The 16,028-nt window shown below is 34.3% G+C and overlaps 1 protein-coding gene across 1 annotated transcript in view; it reads right to left on the bottom strand.

Moving 5' to 3' along the window:
• Window positions 1-16,028, bottom strand: part of CACNA2D1 (calcium voltage-gated channel auxiliary subunit alpha2delta 1) — a 394,888-nt gene that overhangs the window by 339,221 nt on the left and 39,639 nt on the right. Inside the window, exon 3 of the mRNA XM_049776752.1 lies at window positions 7,365-7,481. Within this exon, the coding sequence (XP_049632709.1) occupies window positions 7,365-7,481 (117 nt within the window). The remainder of the gene's footprint in view (window positions 1-7,364; window positions 7,482-16,028) is intronic.

The raw sequence follows: 16,028 nt of genomic DNA, 5'->3' as shown, positions 1-16,028 counted from the left end.
CCTGCCCAGAAGCAGGTATGGTAGGGTGAGTGAGAGGGAAGAGGGCATCTTTTTTGTTGCAAGAAAACAATCTCTATCAGATTCATCCCTTGGTAACCATCACATAGGTACAATTTTACTGGCCTGAGTGTATGCTTGTGCTTCTGAAAGTACCTTTCATTGTTCAAACATCCACAAGTAACTCTATCCTCCAAATTTCATTTTTAATATCCACAGGAATTTATCAAACCAAAATAAAAGTAATCTCAATTTCACAAAACAGAGAGATTTCCTAATCACTTTTCTATTCAAAAGGAAATGTTTGAAATCTGAATAATTCTCTCAATAGCATTTACAGTAAGTAAATTTTTCTTCTTGGAAGGAAAATAGTACCATTGCTTTTTCTAAAATAATATTCTTCTTGTACCTTTATCTTGGATAAGCTTATGACTTCAAAATATATTTTGAGCCAATAACCAGAACATCATGGGCACATTTACAAATTAGAGTTTTTGAATTTCACCTGCAGAATAAACTTGAGAGGCCAGAAAGATAAAATTTACAAGGGGTAAGAACTTTGCCTTGCATACATCTATCCTAATTTCAAAACATAGCATTATATAGGACAAACAAAGCACAGCCAAGAAACAAACAAGCAAAAATTATAGAATGGATTTGAGAATATTTTCTATCTTCTGGTTTTTATGGGAGTCCCTATATAGTATGGGTAGCTATTTTACTTCTAATAGTATCTTTTTATCTTGCTTATTGCTCTTACTTAACATTATTCATACTTGGATGCCCAAATCATCACTATTGTCCTCAAGAAACCTATAATCTTTTCATTATATACACACAATCTAAACTTCAATTTACTGAGAAAAAGTAATTGCCCAGTGTGACTTTCAAGTTTTTTTTACCTTCAAGCTAAGTTGTTCATATGTACATTTAGCTTTCTCTTTCTTTCCTTTTTTTTTTAATTTTGGTTTGTGGGTCACACCCGGAGGTGGTTTTCAGGGGTTACACCCTGGCTCTGCACTCAGAAATCGCTCTTGGCAGGCTCAGGAGACTAAATAGGAAGCCTGGTATTGAAACAGACTCTGTCAGGGGTTGGCTACGTGCGGCCAAACTCCCTAGAGCTGTACTACTGCTCAGGCCCCAACCTTCTCTTTCTGTTTTTGTTTTGGTTTTGGTTTTTTTCGGCTACACCTGGTGATGCTCCAGAGTTACTCCTGGCTATGCACTCAGAACTCGCTCCTGGTTCTGGGGACCATATGGGATGCCGGGAATGAAACCCAGGTCCATCCTGAATCTGCTGTGTGCAAGGCAAATGCTCTACCACTGTATTATCACTCAGGTCCTAACTTTCTTTCTGAAGTGAAAGATTATTGCCACTCTTTGAAAACATAAATCTTATGGCTATCTTATTTGTACCAGTTTTTTTCTAGAATCAATTAACAACATTCCATATTTTCCCCATAATTTAAAATTTTATAAATTCCTACTCTTAACGTTGTATTCATGATTCTAGTAGTCATTCCACAAAACAAAATTCTAAGAGCACCCAATACATTGCTTTCATTGTTCTATCTAAATTAATGATAAGAGAAACTTCTTGTAATTTAACAATTTCCAATTACTGTTTAATAATGAAGTCCTTATTTTCTTCCAAATTATTCTACATTTATTCTGTTTAAAAAAATTGAGCCAAGGGGTGTCCTAATATTCAAATATAGTTTTAATTCTTTGAGCTTCTAAAGAATTTCACATTTTTTCTGGGATATTTTACTTTTTTTATACAAAATTTTCTGAGATTTCTTCCCATTCATCTCGGTTAAATTTTCTTCAGGTGAAGGCCAGGAATATGCATTTTTTTGGGGGGGAGGTTGGTTTTGGGGTCACCTGGAGGTGGCACTCAGGTTTTTTTCCTGGCTCTGCTCTCAAAAATAGCTCCTAGTAGGCTAGGGGGACCATATGGAATGATGGGAATGAACCGAACACCATCCAGTGCTGCTGCATGCAAGGCAAATGCCCTACTGCTGTGCTATCTCTCCATCCCCAGGATTATGCATTTTAAATACAATCTATTGGCAGCCCTATTCAAAATTAATAGATATATGATATATCAATAATATATAATATAATATAAATTGTTTAGAGACTTATATTACATATGATATAAATATAAATATTTATATTATATATAAATATAACTAGTTCAATTATATTATATAATATATAATAAATGTATATTTATATATATAAACATATAAAATATATAAAAATATAATTTTATATATATTATATATCATTTATATATAAATATATTATATAAATAAATATAAATGATATTATATATTTATATATTATATAAATAAATATAATATATTTATCATATATTAAATATAATGACCAAACTAGTCTTTCTAGAAAGAAATATAGATATTACTTTCATAGTCACTTGAAAGCATGTATTGTTTTCTCTCCATCTTGTAATTATAAGCTGAATATCAAGACTGAATTAAGATCTGGGCATATTTCAGTATTCAAATCTTCATAATAGATGGGAGCAGTTTTAATTAAAGTAACCAGGACAACCAGAGGGAGCTAGGATATACCATAATTGGAAAAGTGCCACAGCCAAAATATGTTTATTATAACCTAGTTTCATTTTCTTTGAACAGAGTATCTCTCAAGAGACTTTAATTTACTTGGCAGATGCCCTTGTGTGTGACTGAGGGTGAACAATGAGAACACTGATTCCATTCACTTCTTTTTCAGGAGGCACCAGTGGAGGTTGGTTTGCTTTGTTGAAAAGCTTTATGCAATGAATTGTTCATTAACACTCACTAATTTTTCAGCCTAGTTCAGGCTGAAAGAAATGTTAATAACCATGTTAAATGATTATTTCTTTTGCTTTTCTATGCATTGATTTGGGATGGCTTAAAATAGTTCTACCAGTTAGGATAATTATATTTAGACTATTTCTACTATAGAGATAAAGCAAGTATCAGAATAAAACTTCTCAGCACATAGTATTAAATGTGGCACTCATTAATGCTGCACACGGTTGCCCTCTACTAGTTAAGAAAGGTATGTTAACTCCTAGCTTGTTAAAAGATTTTCTGTTTTCAATAATAAATTAATGCCTCATTTATAATGGAAAGCTTTTGTCTAATAAGCTTTTGCTACATCCATAGAGAATTTATTGCAATATTTACTTATTAATGCAGTTAATTAAGCAATATTGTAATATTCTCTGATATAAAATCAGAATTCCCTTCCTTAGAATAAAACACTGTACATTAGAGATCTATTCTGATATTCCCCTTTAATTATCTCAGTTCTCTTCACTCTCACTAAATTTTACATCTATATGTCTTACCTTTTTCTTGAAAACACTAAAATAAATTAGCACAGATTTACTACAATAAGATTCAACTAAAAAATAAATTTAATGCAATTTGTTTCATATTCGAGTTTAAAATATTTATGCAAATTGTAATGACATTATATTATACAATACTGTTTTAAATGACTAAAATGTATTTATTTACTTAGGTCAAAATTATCTAGCAATCAGTCATCACAAATTAACTTTCAGTGATTAATTTAATAATCCATTTGTCATTATTTTAAGTATTGATTGAGCAAGTAATATGAAGTAATTGTGTTATATGCCTGTAACAGAAATAGATTGGGGTTGAGAGCAAACTTGAAGATGCTGCTGTAGGGTAAGTTACACAGTGGTTGGGTTGGTGTTAAAATACTATGCCTGAAACAACAAAGCCTTAGTAAAAACAATTTATAAAAAATAAAAAGAAGGCACTGAAGAGATGGTACAGCAGATAGGGTGTTTCCCTTATATAAGACTCACTTGGATTGGATCCCTGGCTAATAGTTGGTCTTTTAAGCACCTTCAGGAATTATTCTCAGTGCCAGGATAAACCCTAATCTCCACAAAGAGATTTCTTTTTTTGTTTTTTTGTTTGTTTTGTTTTGTTTTGGGGCCACACCCGGCGATGCTCAGGGGTTACTCCTGGCTGTCTGCTCAGAAATAGCTCCTGGCAGGCACCGGGGACCATATGGGACACCGGGATTTGAACCAACCACCTTTGGTCCTGAATCGGCTGCTTGTAAGGCAAACGCCGCTGTGCTATCTCTCCGGGCCCACAAAGAGATTTCTAAGCATAGCCAGATATAGCTTCTACCAACCCACCCATCACTCCCCAAAAACAAGGTAAAAGAAAAATTAACAGGTAGGGCCTCGGGCCGGGTAGGTGGCGCTGGAGGTAAGGTCTCTGCCTTGCAAGCGCTAGCCAAGGAAGGACGGCGGTTCGATCCCCCGGCGTCCCATATGGTCCCCCCAAGCCAGGGGCGATTTCTGAGCACATAGCCAGGAGTAACCCCTGAGCGTCAAACGGGTGTGGCCCAAAAACCAAAAAAAAAAAAAAAAAAAAAAAAAAAAAACAGGTAGGGCCTTTAACTTGCACATGGCCAATCTGGGTTTGATCATTGACATCCATACACTTTCCTGAGCCTATCAGGTGAGATTCTGAGTGTGGAGCGAGGTGTAACTCACTCGACATGGCACAACAAGGAAACAAACAAACAAACAAACAAAAAAACAGAAGAAGAAATTTTATGCAGCACATATATATGCAATTGTTAAATAGTTAAATTAATTGTTAAAATAAAATAAAATGGTGAGGAGTGAAGTCAAGCCCCTGAAATGGGAAAGAGTAAGACAGAGAGCAGCTAGAGGAGACCCTTATTCTCCATGAGCCCTTGTGAAGCCAAGCATACAGAGACAAGTCACTGCCACCACTGAGCAGGGCCACTCCATGATGGGAGGGAGTGACACAGAATAGGAACTCCAACACAACATGTAAAAAAACACAAAAATCCAAAGGTGAAAATGGGGAAACAATGCAGAGCTCCACCATGTATAGAGAATGAAGATAATAACACTGATAACCCGATAGGTAGGAAGCATATCTACAGCCTCTCTGGTAAGGACTTTAGAGAAGAAATATGGAGGATGTTCAGATAAATCAAAGAAAACATGAAACAAAGTGAAAAAATTAAATAGGATATGAAAGTAGAAACTCCAAAATAAAATAATAGGACTAAAACATATGGTAGGTAAAATGTAAAACTCATTGGAAGGCCTGACTAACAAACTAATAGCAGCTGAGGACAGAATAAGTGAGCTGGAAGACAGATAGCATAACAAATAGGCAGTATACAACAGAATATGTTGGATAAGAGCATTAAAAAAAGAATAGATAATGGAAAAAATTCTCTAAAAATGTGAACAGGAAAAAAATGTAAACAGATGAAAATAGAAATCTGGGATAAACTCAATAGAAACAACATAAGAATCATTGGCATCCCAGAGACTCAGGAAGAAAATTCCCCAAGAAGAATCACCACCAGTCAAGGACATCATTGCAGAAAAGTTATCAGAGCTAAAGACTGCATACACCACATCCTAGATGCCCGAAGAGTACCAGCTAAAGATATCCAAGGAAGAGCAACCCAAGGTACATCTAGTCACAAAGATGAATACCATAGATAACGACAGAACTCTGAAGGCAGCAAGATAAAAAAGATTAATTACATACAAAGGAGCATCCTTAAGATTTACAGCAGATTTTTCATAAGCAACTCTCAAAACCTGAAGACAGTGAAGAGATATAGTGATGAAACTGAATGAAATGAATATTTCACCAACAATACTTCACAGAACAAGTCTTATATTCATATTTGAAGGAAGAATACACAGCTTCACGAATAAATAACAATTAAAAAAAAGATTCAAAACCAACCTTAAAAGAAGAAATGGGGTAGAAGAGAGAAGAATACACAGCTTCACGAATAAATAACAATTAAAAAAAAGATTCAAAACCAACCTTAAAAGAAGAAATGGGGTAGAAGAGAGAAACCAGAGAAATTGGTAACATGATGGGTGTTGGAACATTGTTTGACTGAAATTCAACCATCATTTTTTTAACCCTGTATTTCAAGGTGATTCAATTACAAAATAACAAAAATAAAATTAAAAACTTATTATTTCTAAATCTGACAGAATGAACAGACTGTTATATACTAGGTAAAAATATACAGTTTATGTAGCTAAAGGGAATTATTACTAGAAAAATAACTTGCAAATCAGTTTTGTATAAAGTAAAATATAGTTGATTCCATTTTGGAATTATCCATATCCTAACTTCAGAAATTCTTTTCCTTTCCTTTATTTTTTTCCTCTTCTCTTTCATTCTCTCTACCTCTTTCTCACTCATTATTTCTCTATCCTCTAAAGTTTCTTTATTTCTTTATTTTTTATTTTATTTATTTCTTACTTATTATTATCCTCTAAAATTCTTTAAATAAAGCTATTTTCTCCTCTAAAATGAAATGAATGTGCAAATGATATAATTGATATTTAACTAAAGAGGAACAATAGAGGAACACAACACATGTATCTACCTGATGAGTAACAAACAAAGGTAACAATTGATTTAATTGCATATATATTTAAGATTTCTGACTGTCAATTATTAGCACAATAGAATCAATAAGCTCATGTTTCTTATGGAGCTCTACATTGACACAATATTTCCTAAAACAATTTTTATTCTGTTCTTAACTTCTATAAAATTACCTTTAATATACTGCCTCCTACCATATTCTAAGCCTGCAGACATTTTCACACAGGAGTGTTAGAGGACTTATCCAAGGAAATTTAACAGCACTGTTCATAGTAACCAGCTGAACATAATGCAGATAATATTTACAAACTGAGAATAAACGAAAAAAAGTCAAGTAACATTCACCTAAAATATGTAAAAGCTGTGTACAAACTTGATAAGTCATACAATCATATACATATGTAGGGAAAGAAACAAGTCATGAAAGGGTATATACAGTATACTATGTTCCAAATAAATCTTAAAAGCAAGCCTAACATCTCTTGATAAGAAAAACATTTACACAAATCCCAACTATTTTTAAAAAGAATTTATTAATAGGCTGACATATTGATCACATCAAGCAGGAAGGTAGTGATGGGACTGAAAACAAGGATATTGGTATGTTCTCGTGTTAAGATAAATTAAATATGAACATTTAACTAATATGCATCATAACAATATGTACATAAGGAAATATATGATCCAATTAAGTATACTAAGTATTAAAGTTTCCAATAAGTAAACATGTAGTTAGGAATATCTATTTGGGGTGCAGGACACAATCATATGTTTCCTTTATGAGCACTGTAGAACACAGTCAATTTCTAAGGAAATTGTACAAATAAAATATAAAATATAAGTTCAAAGAAACAAGAAATATAAAAGTGAAAAAATCTTATTTAAACTCACCACCAGGGCTTTGGATCTGTTGCTTAGAAGTTTCTCAATATCTCTGGCTGCAATTTCCACCAGCTGGCGAGCATTATTTGGTTCCACTGTATACTGATCTTGGTATTTCTCATAAATCTGTGTAACAGTATAAAGAAAATTAATAGGAACAACAGTTGCTTATATGGCTTATAAATTTATAGTAGAGTCAATTTTAAATGACAAAGAAATGATTGCAAAGAACTTCCCTTTCCTTTTCTATTTCTCCAGTCTTTATGTAATTTTTGTGTCAAAACTATAGATATATAATATTAATTCACTATAAAATCACCACTCTCCAAAATAGTATATCAGGTCATAAATATCATATGCCATCATTATTTGTGATGTGATATTGTGACTTGAAGCCGTGTACTGAAATGTCAAAATCTGCTATTGACTACCATCCACAGTTAAAGAAAAGAGAGATACTTCTAGAAAATATAAATAAAACTGAGGTATAAAAGGCTCAAAGATTATGTGCAGTGAACAAATGTGAAAGATAGTAGGGAAGACATTTGATAGAACATTGAGTAAGACTTTGTACTGTTTTGCTTCCTGCAACTGATGAGGTTAAAATATATGGTACTGCTGAAGCCAGAACTGTTATTGGCAGGGTATGGGAATTTAAGAGATCAAATTTTGCTGGATTTTGCTAATAATCTGTATTATTGTAAAATAGTAAGCCATTTGGTCTTTGAATGCAGCTGGTCCAGGTTCAATCCCATATGGTACCCAAGCACCAACAGGAGTGATCCATGAATAAGCCCTAACCACCAGTGGGTGTGGCTCCAAAAGCTACTATAAACACACACACACACACACACACACACACACACACACACACACACACTCACACACACTCACACACAGCTAAATATTCTGAGAAGAGAGACAGAGATGGATAGCAAGAGACATACATACACCTGGTGAGTTCATCTGTGTGATATATTTCATTTACAACTGAAGGTCATTAAGGTCAACAATAATGCTTGACTAAAACTATTCAGTGTAAAGAGAGAGCTTTTAATTATAAGACTATGTTGGTAGTAATCTGGGATGAAAAATAAAACACAGACTTGACTCCTTGTTCAGGATTGTCTGTACTAGCATTTTCATAGAAGGCTTAAGAACACCTGATTTACGAACTCTGCACCATCCTAGAAGGTGTGGAAGAATGAAGAAATAGGGGGAAAGTCTAGAAGTTTGAGTTGCAAGGTAAATCTCATATGCACCTAGCAGCTGTGTTGTACATGCATGACTAAACCATCTTCAAAAGACAGGGCCTGGCAATATTTTTTTAACCATTTTCTGAAGCGTGAACTCAGGCATATGCTGGAACCTGCTCAACCCTGTGTTTCACTGGCACAGTTTCAGCATTTTTATTATTGCCAACAGGTTCTACAGTCTGGCTCTAGAGAGCACAAATGTGAATGTGAATACTGTATCCAAATGGACACAAGATATACATTCTACGCTTTATAAATAGAGCATGTTAGTGACCATGAAGTTACATTTTTTTTAATAAAATATTGTTTTTAGGGCCAAAGCAATAGTACACCAGGTAGGCCATTTGCTTTGCATGCATTCAAACTGGGTTTGATTCTTGCATTTCAAATGGGTCCAACAAGTCCAGCAAAAATGACCCCTGAAACCATAAGGTCTGGGTCATAAAATAATAATGGTAATAATAATAATAATATTTAAAGTTTTAAATATTTAAATAAATAAAATAAATTACTCCTGACATTAATTTATCTATCTTTTTCAAATATCTTTATTTAAGCATCATGATTACAAACATCTTTGTAGTTGGGTTTTAGTTATAAAAAAGAACATCCTCCTTCAGCAGTGCAACATGAAGCTTACCACAAAGAGTACTGAGTCCAGTTAGAGAAATAAATACACTGACAACTATCATGACAATGGTTTGATTGCAATAATAAAAATGAATGTTCCTTTATCTATTTAAACTAAATTTTCCCCATACTCAATGAAATTTTGACATTAGAAGTTTTTATTCAAACTATTCAAGGCACATTAACGCAGTAAGTGAAAAATCTAGAGTTTCTCTTAAAACCGTTGCATGTTGATACATTTCTAATGTCTTTTTTGTTGATAGAAGAATACTGAACTCTTTTAAGATCAAGTTTATCCAAAAAGAACTCAATACAGTCCAAAGTGCTCTTTCATTTTAGTCTAAAATGACATTCAGGAACAAGAACCCTAGAATAAATTAATTGATTTTGGATACAAACAGATAAACCTCAACATCACTTTAATTGATCCAGGATATTTAGTTCTTTGCAGTAAAGTAGTATAGCTAATTGGTCTGAAAGGCATCTGTGCTTTGTCCTAATTATCATGTTCATTTCTATAATAAAGCCAAACTTCGTTTTTAATTAAAAAATAAAGATTAATTCAGAATTTATGGAGAGTAATCCACGATGTATAATACATTTTTTGTATTATATACTTCTGGTAATGCCACTATCTACATTATATCATGTTATAGAAACTTTCAAAAAATAGATTAGGGATAAGAGATAGAGGCTTCCCTTAAACATAGTCAACCCCATGACTACCCCTTACACAGCACATGATCCCCTGAGCATTATCAGGGTTCAGTCCTGAGCATAGACTTGGGGAAAGCTCCAGAGCACTATTAGATATGGCCCTAAGAAACATAAACCTCCTCCACTGCTAAAAGCTAAATGAGTCAGTTATAAACTGGAAGAAATTTATCAGATATAAGCACGCTTCTCAAATATATATTCAAGTATGTATATCTGGTTATTTTCATATATTGAATTAAATTGTTATGGTAATTTCTTATTGATTTACAATTTAGATGTAAAGGTACAAAATTTCAGATACGTATTTCCCTCCCTATAAAGTTTTTGTTCCATCCCACTTCCAAACAGTGCAGGGCAATATTTGAGTTTTAATACATTATTGCAAATAATCTTTAAATGAATGTTTCCCAAAGGGCCATAGTGTCTCTGGAGAATACTGAAACAATATGGGTTGTAGAGTTTCCTTGGGAAGTACAATCTATATGCCATATTAAACAAGGTCAAATTTCAGGGTGATCCTGAGTGAAAAACTAAGTCAAAAGCCTCCTAACATATTCTTTTGTAAGTTTTTACAACTTACTTTTAATTTGATAGTTTTATTGTCAATAAAAATGAATCAAAACTGAAAGACTCCACCAAATGAACCTATCTAAGGATCTAGATTTAAAGAATACAATAGAAAACTGTTGTTGCATAAAATTATTAAGGCTTACAAAAACAGTCCCAGTATATATTAAAAATAATTCTAGAATAGGGTTGGTTTTTTGTTTGTTTTTGGTTTTTGGTTTTTGGTTTTGGGGCCATACACGGTGATGCTCAAGAGTTACTCCTTGCTATGCACTCCGAAATCGCTCCTGGCTTGTGGGACTAAATGGGATGCTGGGGATCAAACATCAGTCAAACCTAGGTCAGCCCGTGTAAGGTATAATACACCCTACTGATGCGCCACTGCTCAGGCCCCTAGAATAGGTTTTATGTTAAGGTTAAGATGATGAAATATATTTTCATAAAGTAAACATTTGTAATTCCCACCTTAAAAAATTTTATAATAGTCAACATTTTAAATATAGCCTTACGTATGTTTTATTTTTTAAATAAAAAATTATCTATTACAATTTTATTCACTGTCTTTCCTGGAAAAAATTATAGAAATAAAATGAGATTTTGGCACTTGACAGAGCTGCATTCAAATCACCTGTCAGCTGCTCATATGCTGTGAAACACTGGTTTCCATTTCTTCTACTAGAGATGCTCTATGTACAAATAAATAAGTCAGAAAATTTTTCTTCCTGAATGTCCTAAAATTTCTCAACAAGTCAAGATATCTCACTGACATCCTTGACACTGGCTTGAGAAGGGAATACTTGTCATCTATATATTCTTCTTAACAATTTGTATTAACTAGCTTTAATGTCCTCTCACTCTTGCATTCATAGACTAAGATTTGCTGTGATTGAAAAAGTGGATTATACTTTCTCTACTTTGTTCACTGCAAAATACTCTAGTCATGCTACAAAATGACCATTTTTAAAATTAAGTTTTAAAATAACCTTAAGTATCTTATCTAAAAAGTAGAAAAAACATCGACATAATTGTTAAATATACCAGATAAAATAAGAAATTAAATCAATATTATGCCACAAGTTTAAGCTATGGATAGGGACAGAGAGACATAGTATGGTAGGGCACATTCTTCATAAGTCTGACCAGGGTTCAATCCTAAGCACTACATATGATCCTCTGAGCTCACCAGGAGTGATCCCTGAGCATAAAAAAATAGAGCATATAATACTTGAGTATTTCTGGGTGCTATCCCCTTAATTTCAAGCAATTGATTAATAGAGACTCTATAAAGAAGCTTAATAAAGAATAGGATGCTTATAGGTTTTGAGTGACCTAGAATGTTGTATTCTCAATAATTTATAAATATCAAGGTCTTTAATCCATTTGGATTCGACCTTTGTGCATGGTGTTATATTGGGGTCTAAGTCACTTTTTTGCAAGTGGCTAACCAGTTGTGCCAACACCACTTATTGTAGAGGCTTTCCTTGCTACATTTTGGATCTTTTTGTCCATTTATCAAAGATTAATTGATTGCATGTCTGGAGAACATCTCGGAATACTCAAATCTATTCCACTGGTCTGAATATCTGTCTTTATTACCATGCTGTTTTAATAATTATTGCTGTGTAATACAATTTAAAATTGGGAAATGTAATGCCTCCCACATTTCTTTTCCCAAAGATTGCTTTTGCTATTCATGGATGTTTATTTTTCCAAATGAATTTCAGGACTGTTTGGTCCACTTCTTTGAAAAATGTCATGGGTATCTTTAGAGGAAGTGCATTAAATTTGTACAATGCTTTGGGGAGTATTGCCATTTTAATATTAATCCTGCCAATCCAAGAGTAGAGTATGTCTTCATATCCTTGTGTCCCTCTTATTTCTTGAAGTAGGCTTTTGTAGTTTTCTTTGTCTAGGTTTTTCACCTCTTTAGTTAAGTTGACTCCAAGATATTTGAGTTGTGGCATTAATGTGAATGTGACTGGGTTTTTGTTGTTGTTTGGTTTTTAGGCCATACCCAGTGATGCTCAGGGGTACTCCTGGCTATGCACTCAGAACTGCTCCGGCTTGGTGGACCATATGGATACCAGGGATCAAACCCTAGTCTGTCCTAGGCTGGCATGTGCAAGTCAAATGCTTTACAGCTTGCACCACTACTCTGGCTTCAGGATTTTTTTTTCGCCAGGATTGTTTTTTAATGTAATTTCCTTGCTATCATTATTGGTATATAAGAAAGCCATTGATTTTTGCATGTTAATTTTGTAGCATGCCATTTTGTTATATGAAATTATTGTTTCTAGAAGCTTTGTGGCAGAATCTTTAGGGTTTTCTAAATATGTTATCATGTCATCTGCAAACAGTGAGAGCTTAACTTCTTCCTCTCCTATCTGGATGTCCTTGATATCATAGTAATTCCAGTACTATGTTGAATAGGAGTGGTGAGAGAGGGCAGCCTTGTCTTGTACCAGAATTTAGAGGGAAGGATTTTAGTTTATCTCCATTGAGGATAATATTTTCCACTGGCTTGTGGTAGATGGCCTTAACCATATTGAGAAAAGTTTCCTCTATTCCCATCTTGATGAGAGTTTTTATCACGAATGGGTGTTGGACATTATCAATGGCTTTTTATGTACCTATTGATATGATCATATGATTTTTTTGATATGTTGTATTATTTTGATTGATTTACGGGTGATAAACCATCCTTGCATTTCTGGGATGAAAGCTACTTGGTCATGGTGAATTACCTTCTTGATGATACACTGGACCCTAATTGGCAGAGTTTTTATCACGAATGGGTGTTGGACATTATCAATGGCTTTTTATGTACCTATTGATATGATCATATGATTTTTTTGATATGTTGTATTATTTTGATTGATTTACGGGTGATAAACCATCCTTGCATTTCTGGGATGAAAGCTACTTGGTCATGGTGAATGACCTTCTTGATGATACACTGGACCCTAATTGCAGAATATTATTGAAGATCTTTGCATTTGTGTTCATCAGAGATACTGGTCTGTAATTTTCTTTTTTGACAGCATCTCTGTCTGGTTTATATAAAACAACACATAGGTAAAACACTCCATTACATTGAGACTAAAGGCATCCTCAAGGAGGAAACATAGCTCTCCAAGCAAGTCGAAGCAGAGATAAACAGTTGGGATTACATTAAACTGTGAAGTTTCTGCACCTCAAAGAAAATATTGTCTAGGATACAAAAGCCATCCAAAAATGGGAGAAACTATTCACTTATTTCCCATCAGATAAGGGGCTAATATCAAAAATATACAAGGAACTGACAGAACTTAACAAGAAAAAAAAAATCAAACCCCATCAAAAAGTAGGGAGAAGAAGGGAATAAACACTTTGTCAAAGAAGAAATACAAATGCCCAAAAGGCACATGAAAAAATGCTCCACAGCACTAATAATCAGGGAGATGCAAATCAAAACAACAAGATTGGCACACATCACAAAGAACATGAACAATTAGTGCTGACGGGATGTGGAAAGAAAGAAACTCTTATTCACTACTAGTGGGAACGCCTTATAGTTCAGCCATTATGAAAAACAATATGGAGTTTACTCAAAAAAATGGAAATTGAGCTCCCATCTGATTCAGCTATACCACTCCTAGTAGCATACCTAAAACATGAAAATACAATCCAAAAATCCCTTCCTCACACCTATATTCATTGCAGTGCTATTTAAAATAGACAGAATCTGGAAACAGCTAAGATGCCCTTAAACAGATGAGTGGCTAAAGAAACGGTGATGCACATACACAATGGAATACTATGCAGCCATGAGGAAAGATGAAGTCACGAAATTGTCCTGTACATGGAATCTGTTATGCTGAGTGAAATAAGTCAGAGGAATATAGATAAACACAAAATAGTCTCACTTATCTATAGATTTTAAGAAAAAGTAAGGACATTATTGTGATAAGTCCCAAAGACAATAGAGATGATGGCCAGAAGGACTGGCTCACAATATGAAGCTCATCACAAAGAGTAGTGGTGCAGTTAGGGAAATATCTATACTAACAACTATCATAACAATCTTAATGAGTGAGAGAAAAATGTCAAATACAAGCAAGGATTGGGAAGGAGGGAGGGGGGCATTGGTGGTGGAAATGTTGTACTGGTGAAGGAGGTTCTTCTGTTTATGACTGAAACCCAATTACAATCATGCTTGTAATCATGGTGCCTACATAAATATTTTATTAAAAAATAATAATTTATAGACATCTACTATTTAGCACTTAAGTATTTCACATGTGCTGTCATTTAGTCATGTAAGAATAATAAAAAGTACATTTATTTCTAGTATTTGTAAAATTACTGAGATTCATCTTTGGAATCTAATCAAAGAAAGTGTCTCAGTTCATTTTACCTTCTAAAGAAGACTTGTCTTGGATGCAGATGACCTGGCTCAATCTTCAGAACCCCATATGGTTCCCAGACCCTGCCAGAATCCAATCCAGGAAGAAGTACTAAGCACTGCTGGATGTGGTCCAAAAACAAACAAATAAAAAAGCAAACTACAACCCAGAGCAAAATAAGACCTCAGAGCAATTTATCATGTTTATGTATGGAGAGTCTGCAGGGTCACAATTCCCTGAGGTCTCCCTTGGCTTTATAGAGATGTGGAAATATTAAAAAGTTCCTTTAGGATAAGCAAGAACGGTTGCTGAAAATTAAGGACCATCATATATATTTGGAAACCTCATTAGTGCCACCAACATATGTGTTGAAGCTAGACCATCCAAAGTAAAATTTCAGGGAAAGTATACATGTAAAATTCTCCTAGGGTGTAGGGTACTTATCTGAGACCCACCCATTTCTGGGAGGGGTCTTGGGAACCGGATAATAGGTGTGACTTTACCTGCAAAGCCCGGCCCATTCCTGGGAGGGGGTCTTAGAATAGGTAGATAAACCCGGAAGCGAAGGGATTAAGGGGCTTTTGCCTTTTGGCTCTTTGCCCTTTCTGCGCTGCTGTGCGCTCTGGCTTCTGGGTTTCTGTGTTCTGGTCTTTGACCAGCATGGAGCCCAAAGGGAAAAGCCCCTTAATCCCTTCGCTTCCGGGTTTATCTACCTATTCTAAGACCCCTCCCAGGAATGGGCCGGGCTTTGCAGGTAAAGTCACACCTATTATCTGGTTCCCAAGACCCCTCCCAGAAATGGGTGGGTCTCAGATAAGTACCCTACACTAGGGCTATTGAGACCATTCTGTACAGCTTGTGGAGGAAAGTCACATTCTTAAAAAAGAATCATATTCCAAATTTTTAAGAAGGAATCAGAAAAAAGTAGATACACAAATAAGTTTACTTTTGGACTCAGAAATCAAGAAGAAAATTAAAATTCATGAAAGAATGATGAAAGGAAGTTATAATTTAAAGTTAAATTTAATCTTTAAATGTCAAAAACAATGTACTAAGTGATTACCCTTGACCAAGTGAGACTAATATTTTTAACTCTGGCAAGAAATAAAGCAATTCAT

Source organism: Suncus etruscus, chromosome 1 (genome assembly GCF_024139225.1).
Source record: "Suncus etruscus isolate mSunEtr1 chromosome 1, mSunEtr1.pri.cur, whole genome shotgun sequence".
Classification (NCBI taxonomy): domain Eukaryota; kingdom Metazoa; phylum Chordata; class Mammalia; order Eulipotyphla; family Soricidae; genus Suncus; species Suncus etruscus.
Note: the sequence above shows the minus strand (reverse complement) of the source record. Positions and strands in the feature narration are given on the sequence as shown.